Source organism: Echiichthys vipera, assembly GCF_963691815.1.
Source record: "Echiichthys vipera genome assembly, chromosome: 4".
NCBI classification, from domain to species: Eukaryota; Metazoa; Chordata; class Actinopteri; order Perciformes; family Trachinidae; genus Echiichthys; species Echiichthys vipera.
In genome coordinates, this window is record NC_139829.1 from 13,952,547 (window position 1) to 13,971,072 (window position 18,526).

The following is an 18,526-nucleotide window of genomic DNA, read 5'->3' on the forward strand; positions in this document are numbered from 1 at the left end:
ATGACCCAAGTCTCAATAAACAAATAAACAAAATAATAAATAAATGAATTAATAAATAAATGCACGAATAAATAAAATATAAATAAATGCATAAATAAATGAATAAATAAATAAATAAAATATTAAATAAATGCATAAATAAATAAATAAATGAATGCATAAATAAAAAGATGCATAGTAAAATAATAAATGCTTTACATTTATTAGTACATTGTTTTTATTTTAACATTTACATTTATCATCTACAATTATTTGTTTATGTATTTCTGTGTCCGTATGTTACTGAGGTATGAGGTCCCATTTATTCCTGCATTTATTTATTCATTCATGTATGTATTTATACATTTATTTATTTTTTAGGTCATGTTTAGAAAACAAAGAGGACTTAACATGACCTAAGTCTCAATAAATAATTGCATAAATAAAATAAATGAATGAATAAATAAATGCATAATAAATGCTTTAGATTTATTTCTACATTTTTGTTCACCTACATTTATTTATTTATGTATTTTTGTCAGTATGTTAATGAGGTAGGAGGTCCCATTTATTCATGCTTTTATTTATTTCAAGATTTATTTATTAATTTATGTATGTATTTATACATTTATTTATTTGTTAAGTCATGTTTAGTCCTCCACAATAAATATTATTTTGCTGTTTGGGTATATATCATCTTCACTGTTGCAAGTTGTGAAATAGTAAAACCTCCTTTAACTGTTTTTAAATGATTTTAAGTGGTAAAATAAGATCCACCGCAGCAGGATTGCAAAAGTACAGGCTTTTCTAATTCATTGTTGTTTTGAATGATGGCCTTACATTTGAAACTTTAGAAGATCTAAATTTAGAAGTTCATTTTTATACGAATTTCACTTACTTTTACTTAAATCCCCCTAGTCAATTTTTATTTCACTTATTTATTTTTCTTGTGTATTTGTTACAATTGAACATTATCATAACAAATGTATATATATATATATATATATATATATATATACCCCCACACACACACTTCTGATACTTGAACTTTAATCAAGTGTTTCTGTTTTATGCCACTTTATACTTTTACTGCACTTTTAGCTACAATTTACTTTGTATATTTAATTCAATTCATTTTATTTGTAGTGCCAAATCATAACAAAGGTTATCTCAAGATACCTGAGTGTAGGGTAGGTCTGGACCACACCAAGACTAATTCACAATATCAGATTACTTATACAAAGTTTGAATCAACAAATAAATTATGATTTATTATTATACGTTAAGCTGCATAGCAGTAGAAAAGTAACTGGGCAGCAGCTTTACTAGAGGACGCACTAGTGATGGGAATTACTAGTTAATTAACATATCCTTTACTTTGAATTTCAGAGTGTCTAAACAGGTGTGTTCACCACACAGTTCGGACTAAAAAATAATAAGCAAGGACAGCGTGTCTCGCAGAATTATTTAGAAACATTATTTAGTGTCACCAAAAGAGTCATTAAAAGCATCACAACATATACAATCAGGAAACTGTGTCAGCATGAGCAGCTGCTATATGGTCCTATACAAGCCAAGGCAAATTATGATGCGTGACACAAATAAAGCAAACAGGCAAGTTTTAGTTTCATCTCGTCAAGACAGAAGATCTGAAGGAGACCAGACATAACCAACAACCTGATACAGTATTCATGTGTAATCAAAACATAACAGAAATAGATGGAAATGTGGAGATCTGGAAGGAATGGATGAAGAAAATATGTTGCTGTTAAACATGCAGCAAATTCTAATGAACCCTTTTTTCTTGTCTGAAAGATCCCCAGAAAGCTGTGTGGCTACAGAGAAGATTACTATTTTCATGAAATAACATTATCACATTTAAGGTAGACAAACAAATGTTCAAAATTCAAGTAAGCTCCTACATGCCTCATAGTTAAATACACTTAGACGTGTACGTCATCTCATAAATAACTGTAAGATGGACCAAGTGAATTAAGATATGATTTGTCTCAAAGTTTAGTAAAAAATGAAGTTTTCCCTCCTCTGTCTGTTGTAACTTTTACATGTTTTCACCCAGAAATCTTCACATTTGACTCTAAAATGTAAGGAAAGTATTTTTTTTTGTCTGAGGTAAAGAAAGGCAGCATGCCACAAACATTTAAACATTGCGTTCCCAACTGACTCCTGCACACTGTAAAACACATTTAAAAAAAGTTTCCAAACCAAGTGGTGTCCATTACATCACAGAGAGCAAACACTGTAAAATGCAGTTTCTGCTTCATTCATTAAATAAGATTAACAAAGTAATGTGGTCAACAAAGGCACAAATTCTTTTTTTTCCGGCCAAGTTTGGTCTGAAACTATGTGATCTTGATTCACAACGCCGAGCAGAAGTGCTTTGACCCTGCAAAACATTGGCTGGTTTCACACGCAAACAGAAACATGAAGAGGTTTGGTTGTTTCTCACGTTTCAACCTGCAAAAACAGTTACATCTGCATAAGATTTTGATGCTTTTTCCAACCGAAAACCACCCTTACGAACACAAACAGAAAGATAAAACAGAAAGTATAAATTAAACGGAAAGACAAAAAGACACAAAATCATAACTTTTTTTTTTGTTGATTTAAATGAAAGATGTTGAAAACTACCAGAAAAATATATAACAGGATAGAAAACCTGACCAGCACTGGGGAGCTGGGAGGCTAGCACCATCACCTGGAGAGATTATATTCTGACCTCACTCAGGTTCATCACAAAGATCTGGTTTCACCGTCACTCCAAACAAACACCTGCTGCACACACGGCGCAGAGGACACATAGCTTCAAACACTTACATTACTTTATTCATTTATGGTGGAAATGTTTTTATTTATGTCACGAAAAACGCAGGTGACAATTTAAAGCAACGTATTCTATTATGACTTAATTCTCAAAATCTTAGATTATTATTTTAACAGTGGCCCTAATACTACGTCTGTAGTTGACAGAAGAATTCAGCCTTTTAGTTTCTGTATCTGAGCAGCATTTTCCGTGTTTATTTCATCTATCAAAGTGTAGCCTCAACATCACTTCTTCTTCTTTCTGTTTTATCCAATATTTAAACCGCTGCTTTTCAAGTCTCATACTGACCTTTAACAAACGCATTGTTGCGTCTATGAGTTGCGTTCCTCAAAATAAAAGTCCTCTGCTACTTTCATGTTTTTATTGGAAGGGGATTAACAATAAATGCTTCCATAGATTAATGCCCAAGATCTAAATATTGAGGGTGACGTGTCTCTTGTGTTCCCCCTGGGGATCTGCACGCCGCGTCTCTCCAACTCTGGTGAACACACACCTCAGACGTGTTGCCAGAGGAGCCAGAAGAAAACCAGATCTATAGTAAACCTGAGACCACTCGTGTAGGAAAATGTTCTTTTACGGTCACGTCACATTAACTACAGTAGCAGATGTGCTGTCCAGTTAGAGCAAATATGTGATTATCAAGTACAGCAAGCACTGGGAACTGTGGGAAGAGATGAGTGGGGCTGCTACATCAGTGCGCTATACTGAGGAGTGAGCACATGAACCCTTTTCCGGATATTAATCAAACAATCTGTGAGTGGGAACATTCAAAGTATAATATAGGAAGACAGAGAGGTTTAAAGCACTCAAGATTGAGACAGTAGAGCAATGTGGAGATCAGAGATATGAAGCTGACCGAGTGGTTTTGAATAACCTGCTTTACACATGCAGGTGCATTCCGACCGAGGTGGGTCGAATGTTGATATGTACTGTGGGACGATATGCATTTCGTCAAGTGTCAGAACTTTTACCAAACATTCTGGTGATAGCTTATACTTTTTTTTTTTGTTCTCAAAATACAATGAATTGATCCTAATTACAAGAGAGATAAAGCCTGACAATATCGTTCATCTGTGCCATAAAAAATAAAATCACTGTTGTCCCAAAGCAACTTGGGCACTAATTGTGTATTAATCCATAGCTGAAAATAGTCCTAACCAATGCACTATTTACGCCTGGTATTCTGAGAACTACAGTGCCCAGCTGGTTTACAAAACTACCAAGCCTTTTTTCAGATGTTAAATTACAATGTACATCAGTGATATCATGATGTAAAATTACTGTGAAAGGATTTTAATCAGTATCGCCCACCTCTAAACTACACAAACAGCGCTTACTTCAAATAATGGTGCAGATAATCTAAGCTCAAAAGGCCCAGTTGCTACTATTTAGTGAGTGGAGGTGTAAAGTTACACACTCTGACAACATGAGTGGAGTGATGAACGAGCTCCATTCACAGAAAAATACTATGAGATGCAGCTGAAGCTCTCAGTCAGTAATAAGTGGACCTTTTTGAGCTCAGGCTGAAACTAATTATTATTTTCACTATCTAATATTTTAATTAATTTATATATTAAGTGATTGATTAATGATTTATTCTGACTGAAAATGATGAAAAAACGTGATCAGAGCTTAAAATACCTTGTTCTGTTCAACAATTCAATCGTAATATAGTAAATTTACAACAATAAAAAGCAGAAAATCCTCAAATAAGAGGAGCTGAAACTTCCAAGTGTTTGGCATCATTGGTCGATAAATTACATAAAGGATTAATCAACCATCAAAAATCAAAAAAGATTAATCGCCAAATTGTTTCAGCATCATGTTGAGCTCCGATTCTCTTCACTCTATATTGTTTCCCAAAGGAGAGGAACTACCACAAACATCAAATACTGAATATTCTTCCTCAAGTCTCAACACGGCTCATTGGAAAAGTTGCATGTTTACAAAACAATCACCAAATAGTGTCCCTATATGAGAAGCTGCAGCTGAGCTTGGACCATCAGTGCATTGTGCGTGTGTGTGTATAGTAGTCATGTGATGTAGAGGCACAATACACGGGTGTGTAGGGCTGGGCCTTATGGACAACAATAAGTGTCACGGTGTCCAACAGGCCCTCCAATGTTAATAACCTTTACATGTAATGATGTCTGTTCATGTTTGGAAAACCCATGCTCAAAGTTTTTCATGTAAACTGGAGTTGTTATTTACAGCAACTCTCAAGTGTTTCAGAAACCATTCAGAAGAAATGTGTCGTTAGGCCTTTTTAGTTTAGAAAATAATGTGTCACCGTACAAAAAAAATCCCACAATACAGTTACAATGATTGATGTTAAGTATGGATAAACTGCCCAGCCCTAAGGAAGTGAAAACCAGAATTAAAGGGATTACCATGTAACCCAGCATGAAAGACAGCAGTAACAGTTACAGGGGCAGGATGTAGTTGGAGTTGGCCAGTTTGCGCTCTTGTGCGGCGGGAACAGTCTCTCTGTGACGCAGAGGTCTGTGGCAGTCAGCGTCCTGAAGAGGAGGGTAGTGCTGTCTGTAACACAGCCAGGCGAAGACGAGACCCAGCAGAGAACCCACTAACACATCTGCATGGACAAGAGAGAAGATAACACACATCATCCCACAGCTTCACAGGAATACATTTAATATTTTGGTAGAATATGAGATTCAATAGCTTCAGTTTCAAGTTATTTAATTATTGTCATATGCACAAAAATGATAGAGAAGCAATTGTTGGCAATGGAAATCTTAGATCTGTGGCTCCCTCCAACAATGCTTATTAAATATGTATAAAAAGAAAATCACGCTGGTTAAAAAGAAAAATAGACTCCAAGACATTAAATAGTGCAAGTTCAAATATAGGGATATGGTGTTTGAATATATATGTTGGTTTAAAAAAACTGCCATTTTCCAGAGAACCAAAGGGGAAAACCTTCTCAGAAAACACGAAGTTGATCACTTTCACTCTCAGTGAGCACGGCATCGTATCTGGATCTAGATTTCAGTCGCATCTCACGTCATGGTTTTAATCATTAGAGAAATTACTTAGAAATTTAGTTTGGAACAAATCTGATGCCTGAGCTCACCAGCTCTGCTAGAAGAGCCTGATACACAGCATTTAATGAATACATATTAAAAACAAATTCATGTACAACCAATGCTAATACAAGAGGAGTCTGGGAAGGTGGTGGGAGTTGAATTTCTCAATAACTAAATAAATGAATAACAAGAGTTCAGTGTGGTTTTATGCCACGTGGGACGTGCAACTAAAAAAACAACTATAAAAATCTAAGAACAATGACATTTATAATACAGACAAAAAGCAGGAACATGTTAGTTTTATAGGTTTCTTGCGTAAAATATAATATGTATGAATTTTATACCATTTACAGATAAAGGGGAAACACTGTGGTTTCTTTTGCAATAAAGAAGCTTCCAGAAAATATAAGCAGGACTGAATGTATGAAGGTATATCTGCATGAAGACATTTTCACTGGAATACACTTCTCAAACTTAAAACTCAAAAGAATCTGAAAATTTTAGTAGATGGATATGTATTATTACAAAATGATTAGGGACGTGAAAGTAAAGAAAACAATATAATAATAATAATAATAATATCTCAATCTTATGTTGAATGTCACAAAAGTAAAATTAACATGTTTGTAACCAAAATGAGGCGTTGCGTTTCCACTGAGTGGCTTCTCAAGTTGACAAAAAAGATCAAAGTTTTGTCGTCATCTTCCTGTGCCAGAAAAGTGTCCATAAAAAAGGGGGTAATTGTGGATAAAGATTAATACTGCTGTGTAGGTTGGAATGAGTCGATTTAACGAAATAACAACTATTAAATCGTCATAGTTCTTCGATCAATATGGAAAACATTAAAATGAGCAACCAGCACCAGACAATTGAGTTGACATTTTTCACTGTGTCCCTTTAAACCACTTTCTTCTAATGGTCATCAATGTCATGCAATCGTTTTTTATTTTGTTGGGTTTTTTTACATGATGGACTGTGGCATTTTGAGAATTTCAGTGACTCTGACCTTGCCAGTGGTGTTTGTAGTCGCAGGTTCTGGAGAGGGCGATCACAGTTGCCGTGAGTAAGGGTGTGAGGAAGGCACACAGCCGCCACGCTCTGCCTTGGCCCACAGCATTGAAGCAGCGTAGCTTTCCTGCGACGTACAGAGCTGTGAAACCCAAACCTGCAAAGGCAACTGGAACAAAGAAAACAACAAAAAGAGAAGGGGCCAGGATTAGCGATGGAGACGCTCTATGAGATAAGATCCTGGAGGCTAAAATATACTTAGATATATCTGTTTTCAGATATATTATATGCCCTCCTGCCCTACTTTGTGCCTTTTCTGTTTTTCTTGTTGCCTGCTGATGAAAATGTACCAGCTACTGATGCATAATCAACCATGAAAGGCCCTTACAGGAAGAGTGCCCGCTGGGAAAGCTCTTCCTGCCCTCTATGACTACATCTGGGTCACCGCTGCAGCGTAACTCCAGGTTCATCTGACCGTCTGGGAAACAGCGATAGAAGAAGTCTGGCCGTGGCCTGAGGTGGGGAATAACACAAGAGAGGGCAGCTTTAGACTTTTATCCACTGTGACACTGGGTCACATCATCGTTTGCTATGTTTGTGTACAATGTTTACCTGCCAACCACAAGTTTGATGACGTTGGTGAAAACTCCATTCAGCACCAGAGTCAAAGTCACAGCTGGATGAGAGAAAAACAGAACTGAATCATGAAAAAGACAAAAAAAAAGTTGACATTTTTGTTTTAATATAAAAAAACAGATGTGTGTACGCAGCTTTCTTACCCAGCGAGGCCTCCTTCAGATCTCCTCGCTCTGCCTTCTTCAGGAAGGTGAAAGCCAGGATCACAATCAGCGGGGTGAAAACCGCAACACTCTGATAGAGACAACACAAGAGGAAGGATTCATGTCTGTCTGTAAGCAAGCGCTTCTTTGCACTTCATCGAAAAATGGGACTTTGCCAGTGTTGGACCATGTTTCAGACTGTTAACTACGAATTGTTTACTCTTAAAATTCTAAAATGATTACACTTTTTGGGAGGCAAACACTAGTCTGTATAGACTTTTCATGCAGCCACTGGTTTTCTTTAAGTTCACTACAGAAAGAAAATCAACGTGCAGAAACTCAAAAGTAAAATCTATGGCAATATTTTGAGCATTTATGTTCTACGTCTCTGATATTCACTGTGGTAGATTACCTCATCTGAAGTCATGTCCTTGCAAATTGATTTTCAAACTCTAATGAAACCAGTTGTTGTGTGAAAGGTGAGGAATTAATCGGGGGAAAAAAAGGTATGATTTGCTTCGGAGAAGAATAGTTATCAAAGTGACTTAAACTGTGATTAATGTAAAGCAACATTGTTATGGTCCTGGGTTCAGATATACTCACTGTTGTCTGGAACGAAAAAAACAAACAGAACTGAGGTATTTATTATGCTCTATTTGAACTCAGAGGCATGCAGACATATTACTTACAAACATAAGAGAAGTGGGCACGTGGTCTCTCTCCACACGATGGAATTTATACAACCACATCTCTTCTGGCTGGATCTCACGGTAGAAAGGGGGCAGCTGCTCCGTCACACTATACCAACACAAAAAAGAGCTTGGTTTTCTCTTCACTGTACACAAGGCATTGATGATCAGGATTAATACAAATATTAACATAAACATAAACAACACCCCCTACCCGCATCCCTGCAACAATATTACTATACCATTCGACAATCTAGTACTGACTGAGTTGGTATGCAACCACTTGTATTACATGCATCACGTACATGTCGTACAAATATCATATAAATAAGTAAAGGTGACAGAATGGTAGGAAAAAACTGAATTAAAACAAAACGGAATGATGAACGAGTAAGTAAAAGAAAATCGGTGTTGGTGAAAGTGGTTGAGAGTGGTTAATTATCAAAGTTAATTATGCATAGTACAGGATCAGTCACCTAGAACTCCAATATCCCCGTTGCGGGATAAATAAAGTAATTCTTCTTCTTCTTCTTCTTCTTCTAATATGAGTGACATCTTATTTCTCTATATAACTTAAAAAAAGGTTTCCATGTAGCATCACATTTTTGAATACATCCTCTTATAGAGTAACGAATCTTCTCTAGTACCAAATGGTGTGAAAGGTCAAAGGTCCACATCTCAAAGGTCGGGGGAAGTTTCTGCTTCCACTTCAAAAGTATTAATCGCTGAGCTATAAGAGATGCAAAAGCTATCATATTCTTTGCCTGCCGACTGAGGTGAGTGTTTTGTGGAGTTATTCCAAATATGGCAGTAATGGCAGAAAATCCAATAGGTACTTGTAAAACATCTAAAAAAAGTTTTAAATATAAACTAGTTTTGAACAAAACCAGAACATATGCGAGAGAGTGGCTGGGGCTTGCCTGCAACGATCACAAATGGGATCGACACCATGTGCGACCTTGCTAAACTCACTTTAGACCAATGCAGGCGATGCATGATCTTGAACTGGATAACTGTGTTCAATGCCTGCCTTTTAAATAATACATCCATAAAGCGATGATTCAAAGTTGGATCGTACTTACAGGAACACGAGCAACAGCGCCGTCCGAATGGAAACTTCCGACAGGAAACCACGTAGTAGCCTCCTCTTCATTTTGTTTCTTGGAGTGGACTTCAGTCAACAGCAAACATCGTCACTCCACTTTCACTTAACTGAACTGGGACTAGAAAAAAGAAGAGCTGAGTTTAATTTTAAGCCATTTATTTGGGTGTTGAAATGAAAAATAAACTAATAAGCAGTGAGCTGACATTACATTAGTTTGAGAGATTGTGAGTGTGCAAGTGAAAAAGAATTACTACATATCTGCTCTCTATAAAAATCCTGTTGAATAACAGTAGATGATAAACTGGTTTTACTTTGTTTGGACACTATTTATCACCAAATTTAAATTCTAATTTATTTAAAGTGTGAAATCACCATTTTACAATTAAAAGAACACAAAAAGAACAGACAGCAATAATAATACAGTTGACATAGTAAAATAGTAAAAGTAAAACAATGAAAAACCAGCAAACATAAAACAACAAGTTAAAAAGTGTGTCTGTGAAGGAGGCAGAAAGGATGACGTGCTATGGTCTGCTATGGTATAATGAGTAGAGGTGGGGTTTCAATCTGGATTTAAATGTTCAAATGATTAAATGTTTAAATGAGCTTCTTTAACATACAATGGGAGGCTATTCCTGAGATGAGGGGAACGGTGGGAAATGCTCTGTAATCAACGGATTTCTTGTTTACTGGGGTAATGACCAGCATCAAGGGAGCGGAGAGGGCGCGCCATACTATACACTGTGATAAGCTCAGATAAATTAGCAGGTTTGAGTCCATTCAGGGCCTTATAGGTTGAAAGAAGAACCTTAAAACCAGCTCTAGCTTGCTCTTGGAGCCAGTGAAGAGAGGCCAGAACAGTGGCTATGTGCTCGTATTTTCTAGTTTTAGTTAAGATCCTGGCTGCCGTATTCTGAGTAAGTTGAAGACCTCTGGTGGGACAATTTAGAAGACCAGACGTTACAATAATCAAGTCTGGAAGACACAAATGCATGGATTAAAGTTTCAGCATCACAGAATGTTAAAATAGATTGAATTTTTGAGGTGTTACTTAGATGGAAAAATGCTGTCTTGGTAATGGCCTTGATGTGAGACGAAGATCAAAAATCCCACCAAGGTTTTTAGGACTGTGTGAGACAGTACAGACTAAACTCATCTGACATCTTCCTGATATACTCATGTTACTCTTGTTATATCAGTTACCTGTGTCGTCTGACTGGTTTGTTTTATTTGTATCCATACATTAGGGATCTTGTACATTTTGCATTTAAAAAAACTGACCAAGATATGTACTAAGTTGGACATTTTGCAGCTGAAAAATCAACTTAATAACGTCACCGTTTCTTTTGCAGCTCTGTACTAGAATTTATACTTCCGACCAGCTGATACTGATATACTGCGATTAACTGTGACCAGTTAATATTGGTTGATATTATACTGGTTGGGCATATTTATAAGCCTATAAACTTCGCTTTTCCCCCCTTAAACATACATGTGTAAAAGAAACACACAAATGCGTCCCCAGATCTCAAATCAAAGTCACTATTTCTTCTTGATTAGTAGTTTGGTCTATAAAATGTCAGAAAATGAAATATGTCGATCAGTGTTTTCCAAAGCCCAAGAGGACATCTTCAAATGTGTTGTTTTACCCACAACTCAAATACATTCATCTTACTGTCATAGAGAAGTAAACAAACACAAAAATAAATATATTATATATATTATATAAATATTCACAGTTAAGAAGGTGAAATCAGAGAATTTTTACTTTTCTTTCTTAAAAAAAATCATTCAGATTTATGATTCATATAAGTTGATTAATTTAACAGTTAACTAATAAATTAATTTTCGCAGCTTTACTGTTCAGTCCACATCAACAGTGACTTTTGTGTCTTGTCTCTACAAAGATTTGAAAAAGGGCAAAAATCTGACAGATGAGCAAAAATATTCTCCTTTCTACAAAGTATCTCCACCACTTTTACTGTGACGTATCCGGTGAGATACTAAATAAAGACAATGCTGAGTATCTAGAAGCTTTCCCCCTCTGCACCCACTGCTCTGTCTAATAAAACCTGATATAAAGAACCAGAATGAAGTCAGTTTGATATTCAACATTCATTTGATATTCAAAATAAAAAACTATTGTGCATTTAAACCATCTCAATGAATTATGTCAAACCACTTGTGCAACATAAAGACTAAGATCCCTCATGTATCAAAACGCTTGTTTTTAATAATATTTTTTTTATGATTTTTTACGTGATACATGAGGAATATTAGTCTTTACGTTGCAAAAGTGACTTGACATCTCCAGGTCAAAGGAAAAGGACGCACAATAGGTTTAAGTTTAACAAAAAATCCTAAAAGAAATCATAAGGAATATATAATTCGATAACAAGCCTTGTGATACATGAGGAATATTAGTCTTTACGTTGCAAAAGTGGTTTGACATAGTTCAATGAGATGGTTTAAATGCATAATAGTTTTTATGTGAATGTTGAATATCAAAGTGACTTGATCCTGGTGAATAAAGGCCAGCATGCTGCACCTGTGTCCTCCTCCTCTCTGCTGAGGTGATGCACACATTAAAAAGCTGCTTTTCACTCTCACTCAACATTTAACCCTTTTTTTTTTATAATAACAATATCAAATACTTCTTTCTACACACACAAGAAGACACACACGCGAACACAGGGTGCCTGTGTTGTAGAAACAAGATGTTAGCGCACTAAGCTAAGCTAGCAAGCAACATCTGTCAAACAAGACATCTGGTTCATTTCCGCTTTGTCTAAAAAGGGGAAACCCGGTTCCGTTACTCACCTTCCACAGAGTCGTGTTTTTATCTCTCTACCGTCATATTAACGTGTGTCGTTAACGTGAAGCAGGCCGCCACATCCTCGGTTTCTGCCGACACATCTGAGGACTTGAGGGAAATAGGGATGCGTCCACGGAGGAGACGAGCGCGTCGAGCTAACGGCTGCATCCGACCTACTTCTGCTTCCGGATTTTCAAAATAAAAGTCTGATTCAAATGTAGAACTGTGACACAATAATCAATTTATGTACTTGTTTTTATTAGTATTGTTTAGTAGATTTAACTTAATATAATGATATAAGATTATTTTGTTCTGCTTAATTATGGGGGGGGTAATCCTGTTCCTGATACTCTGAGCTTCTCTCCTCTCTGTATCGTTCATGTCTCATCAATGCATATTACTAATTCAACTTCTTTAATTTGTCGTCTCACAGGTCTCTGCAGATCTCTGCTGATCGTGGTGGTGCCTGCTGCTGTGGTCCTGCATGACACTTCCTGCTATTGCTCATTTATAATATCATTTAATTATAATTCATTTTTAAAATGTATAGCCATAAAAACACCATCAGTAATATGTATTTTTGTATCACAGCTGTTATTACCACTACTCATCACTGATCATATTTACCACCATAATTATTATCATTGTCATATTCACCTTAGCTGTGCTTGTTTCTATTCTACTATATTACCTGCCATAACATATAAGTCATATTCACATTATTATAGATATTTTTATAGTCACTGTTACTTTTGTGGTTGCTTGCATCTCTGGAAGTGTCTGTCTCTGTCTTTGTGTCTGTCTTTGTCTCTCTGTCCATCTGTCCATCTTTTCTCTCTTTCTCTCTCCTTTTCTTCCTCTGTCCATCTGTCTGTCTTTTCTCTCTCCTTTTGTTCCTCCCATCCGGTGCAGACAGATGTTCATCCTCCATAGAGCTGGGTCTGTCCGACATTCCTGTCTGTTAAATGGAAGGTTTTCAACGCCACTGTGTACTCAACGGGGGATTGTTGAGTCTGTGTAAATCATAAATAAGTCATAGAGTGTGGTCTTTACCTACTCCTTTATATAAAGTGCCCTGAGATAACTTTAAATAACATAAATACAATTGAAATGAATTGAATTGGATTGAATGTAATAGAATAATAATCTAAATGATATAGTGGATTGAACTAAATATATGTTTGTTTTCTTTCTATACGGTAACTGTGGTTGTGCATAGTGTATATATGTGATTTATTTTTATCATTGTTCTCTATTCTGTAATGTGACTACTTTTATTTTTTCTACTCTTACTTTATAAAGATATATATACTTTTTATGTAACTTGAGCTGCTGTAACAGTTGAATTTAACACGTGACTTTCCTGTGGGGATTAAAAAAGCTCATTCTATTCTATCATATTATTCACAGTTGAGTACAGATAATATGCAACGTATCAATATACAATTATGTTCATATTCTATGTGAGCAGATCAAATTCAGCTGTATATTTTTCTAGGAATTCATGTCAATTAAGTCCATATGTACATTGTTTAAAAAAAGAAGAGGCTTATTCGTTGGTAAGTAAAATTTACTTAAGAAAATTAATGAACTAACTCGTAGAATTTATTAGTGTAGTGTAGTGTTTGTTTCTGTTGTATTCATTGTATCTTGTGCCGAGTGTTTTAAATACATCTTGACTTGACGGTCAGTGAAGTCATGTGACGCATTCTGAATACTGTGGCACATTTGTAAACGATATTGGGTAACAAATATGAGGAATTTTATTCAATATTAATATGTTGCATCGCCATATTCTTTTGCATAATCAATGTTATTCTTCACACTTGGTATTATATATATATTATAGTATTATATTATTTATCGTTTTAATTGTGTTAGGACCTATGAGCAGCAGCAAAAACAAGACATACAGTGGTCTTTTTTTTAGTTCATAAGCACTGGAGTCTATCTGAATAAACAAACAACTAAGTTCTCATTTCTGAGCATAGAGCTGGACATGTGTCAGCTCTGTGGCGCTCTGCTAACCGGAAATAGTCGTGTAGATTTTATCTAGCTTGACACGTGAATGCAAAAAGCCACGTCACATTACAGCCTTCTAGACCCCGTTTTTATAACCTTTATTATATAGTTTTAAGTTGCTTTATTTATGACTCTCCTGATACTTTGGAGTATAAACTATTGTCAGAGCGCTCATCTCAAACTACAGGAAGTGCTTTTATTGTGGTAAATCCCTCAACACAGTGTGCACACTGTTAGGCTCTTATCCCTCACCATTAACAGACTTAATGAAGAGCTGTTTTATTTCTAATGAGCTTGGAATCAACACTATTTTAATTTATCTTAAAATTGAAATAAAACATATTACCTGATGGAAATTGTTTAAATAAATCCATACGGTGAGAGCGTGTCACTGAGACAGAGTACAGCTTTATTAAAGTCAAACTTCAGGCATGTCTGAACTCTTCAAACTCAATTTTGGAATGAAAAAGGACAGAATCAATATTCTCAAATAAAAAGACAGTCATGTACAAAAAGAGTGTCGTCTCAACAGTCACACACATTTAGAAGCAGAATTGTACAGGCAAAAAGAGCACGCCACAGTAACATGAGTCTATGCAAGTTCAATGCAAACTATTTACAAGTTTTTCCAACAATATGCAGTATGCAGTAACACAGGTCGAACAGTAATCAACATGGTATTTTGTGTTCATCCACGTTTTAATTGAAGCAACACCAAGAGAGATAGATATGACCGCAGTTAGTTTCTGTAAGTCATTTTTACTACAAGTAAAAAGAGATGAGTGCTTATGAAGGTGAATTTATTCATTTATTCCAACACTATTTCTGCTCTGACAGCATGTCAATTACAAGTCTGCAACATTGCACAAAAACCAAAAGACATCACAGTGAGCTGAAACATACCCTTTGACATACAACAGGGGGTCCATCCTAAATTTAAGTGTATATAAAATAATAATCCTTGAAAGGTGTATTTAAGGGTCACTTAAATGGGAACAAACATGCTGTCTCTATAAACAAAACAAAAAAACATACACATCAGTATTTTAAATGAATGAAATGTTGCACACTGCGACACTTAAACGAGTCATACGTAATACTGCTGCTGTATCAGCGGAGAAGGGCAGAAGAGGACAAACTGGCACAAAGTATCATGATCATGCGATCTGCAGGTGCAAAACAATAAAGGCTGTTGCACAATCTCTGTGCATCATGGTAACAACAACAAAAAAGCAACACAAGCGAAGACACAACACTCTCCAACTGAAGTGGATTAAACCAGTGTCTGGTGTTGATAAAACATGCATTTCAGATGAAAAATTAAAGGCTTTAGGACCAGTTATATAATCACAACTCGTCAGTGAGACACTTTCTCTGAAGTCACAAACACAAAGAGTTAAAAATGAACAATGTGTAAAATGAAAACTAACAAAAAAAACCCATCAATAAATAAAATAAAAACTAAGGAAAATTCAAGTTTAGACTCTCAGACAGTTTTGAGTTTGTAAGTAAAAGTGACTTAATGATGCACCTAACTGATACTGAACAAGTACTGAAGTGGCCTAATTCCTACAACTGAACAAAAATACAGTTTGGCAAATTTGGGAGCAGCAAGAAATCAAGTTTAGACTTTTTTCCCCAGGAATACACAAAAAAAAACTTCTTAAAAAGGGTCGGTGATAGAGAGATAAACGAGCAGCTGTTGAATGCAGACGAGTGAGAAAATCTAAGATGTTAAAGTTGTGCACAAATAGACATTTTTTACAGTAGGGATGGAAATCGAGGACCAGTTCCAGTTAAGAACCGGTAACAAATCAGAATAGTTTTTCCTTCTTTTATCGACCTCTGCATGTTTATCTGTGCAACGCAAGACAATGGCGTCTAATTGCAACACAAAAGGAGTCACGGCAGAGGGGGTGAAGCGTGACGCTATAACACAGATTTCCTCCTTGAAAAACCGAACACCTAAATAAAAAGGAAATCTGCACAAATATTCTCTTATTTAATCAACACTACGTTCAGACTCTTTGCTCCAGACTCGATAATAAAACAGTCGCACCAACGCTGAAAATCTGTATAGGCCTTTTTTTTCTTCAGTAGGGACTCAATAAAAATAAATAAAAAAATCAGGCTGATGTGCAGAATCGATAACGGCACGTGTGTCAATTAAATCTTATTGATTCCCATCCCTAATCAATGGCATTAAGAACACAGAAATATGCCTTTTCTGTTCTTTACCGATTAAGTGCCTGTGTTATGTATTATGTGCATAAACTTGTTCTGCCTACTGTGTCTTTATTTCACTGTGCAGACTGATGCATGTTCAGAAGTCTTAAATCATCTTAAATCATGGAGTGTTCTTACTTTTCTACATACAGTGGCTCTTTTTTCCCCCTCTCTTTTTAATTTACACTCTGCTTATTATGTATACGGCGCTAAAACTAATTCAGTCGGTGTAATAAATCCTCCCCCATGAGGTTTATAATGTTCAGTTTTTGTTTAAACAGTTTCAGAGAAGTGTTGATTCAATTTTACGGTCATTTTGGAGGCTGCCGTTTTTGGTGGAGGTGTTTCTTATATTTCATCCACCGTGCTTATTTTAATGAGAGCAGACTAAATATTAGAAACACCAAATACAGTCCAAATGATCATACAGTTCAATCTAACACCGACTATGACGGGAGGCATTAGGGAAAAATAACAACCCAACATTTTAGGGGGGAAAAAAAACACAAACAGTCGTGTAACTGGGGTAGAATCACAAGTAAAAAGCTGAAGCATGATTACAGATAAACTCCTTTGAGTCCACAAAAACTGCTGGAACTGATACTTTACATTCCTATACTGAACTGCCTCACACTGCTTTTAACACCTATGACAGTGAGTCACGATACAGGTCGATGAGCAGCGGCTGTTACCAAAGTGTGGAATCATTACACCAATGTTAAAAATAACAAAACGACTAAATACAGATATATTATGTTAAACTCCCCATGTTTTTTCCAATAGTCTATTTCACTTACACTGTGGTGGAGAGGAAGACAAATTACTGCACTGGTGTTTGAAAAAGAAATTGGTATAAAATGTGGTGCAATAAATACAAAAAATTTGGATTTGACAGATGAGTGATTAAAAACACTGTACAGAAGTTTGTATTTGTACATCATACTGGACTGGACTGTTGTTACACTATTACGTCTTTATATAAAGCCCAGCCTTGAGGAAGTTCTCCAGGTGGAAAATGAAGTAGTGCCTCTCGAGTACAATAGACTGGCAGTCATTCCTACGTGTGCCAAAAGAAACCAGTAGCATTTAGGACACTTTCCTCAAAAAACAAATATCAAAAAAAAAAAAAAAACGCCCAGCAACTCGACACGTTTTCTGACCGAGAGGATAAAAAGTTACAACACAGTTTCAATTCCGACGTTACTACAAGAAGAAGAGGTATCCATTTTGAAACACTTGTCTTATGTTCTTTAAATATACATTTCTGTATATGTATGACCTAGCTAAATTGTGTAGTGACAAGCCGTGTAAAAGTGCTTTTCAGAAAAGTTTGACAAAACATAAAACGGAAACAAAAACAAGCATCGAAGCGGTCACAGTACACAACGTTACTCAAATGGACTCCATCTGGGCAGTAGTTAGAATCAAACTTAAGGCTGATTAACAATACTTTAAGACAGCACCAGTGATCACAAGCTGAGCCCCTCCATCTACAATACAAATAACAGTAACTGCTCGGGAGGAAATGTGGGAACACAACTGTATTGAAAAAGAAAATAAAAAGGTTCTGTCTTGTTGTTTAAAAAAGCATTTTTCCTTCTGCCAGGAACAACCAGAGAGGCGAGGCTCCGTCCCTCCTGATCTTTACGTACTTTACAATATTATGAGCCAATTATATACACAATGGCGAGTGAGACTGGCAATATGAAAATCACAAGTACTTCTGTAATGTCATACCATTACACTATATACCATTATATTTCACCTTAATAGGACTATTTTCACAAGGAGGTCTGCGTAATGCTTAACACCTAAACAAACAAACATAATACACCACTCACCGAGATGAAGTGAGAGAATCTGTCTGTAAACATTAACAAACATAGATACTGTATATAATTATATTCATCTATACCCATAAGTATATTAAAACCAATGTCTAAGGAAGGTTGGAATGTAGTGTGGTCCTGAAAAAAATTGCACAAAATCGATCATTTCCTCCCCTTTTTTCCCT

The 18,526-nt window shown here is 35.9% G+C and overlaps 1 protein-coding gene across 1 annotated transcript; it reads right to left on the reverse strand.

Annotated features, from left to right (window-relative positions):
* Nucleotides 1-1,512: 1,512 nt before the first annotated feature.
* Nucleotides 1,513-12,374, reverse strand: plpp5 (phospholipid phosphatase 5). The gene is made up of 8 exons (XM_083912926.1): nucleotides 12,270-12,374; nucleotides 9,427-9,567; nucleotides 8,345-8,453; nucleotides 7,656-7,746; nucleotides 7,489-7,552; nucleotides 7,265-7,389; nucleotides 6,875-7,045; nucleotides 1,513-5,414 (listed from the first exon to the last, which is right to left on the reverse strand). Exons 2-8 carry the CDS (start codon nucleotides 9,495-9,497, stop codon nucleotides 5,245-5,247), a joined length of 801 nt encoding a protein of 266 aa, XP_083769052.1. The 5' UTR covers nucleotides 9,498-9,567; nucleotides 12,270-12,374; the 3' UTR covers nucleotides 1,513-5,244.
* Nucleotides 12,375-18,526: the final 6,152 nt, after the last annotated feature.

Bases quoted from the DNA above. Each gene is read 5' to 3' on its own strand.
- plpp5 (XM_083912926.1), bottom strand. From the start codon at position 9,497: ATGAAGAGGAGGCTACTACGTGGTTTCCTGTCGGAAGTTTCCATTCGG. The intron at 7,553-7,655 runs GTAAGAAAGCTG...TCTCTCATCCAG, and splicing joins TCTGAAGGAGGCCTCGCTGG to CTGTGACTTTGACTCTGGTG. The intron at 7,046-7,264 runs GTAAGGGCCTTT...TCTTTGTTCCAG, and splicing joins TCCCAGCGGGCACTCTTCCT to TTGCCTTTGCAGGTTTGGGT.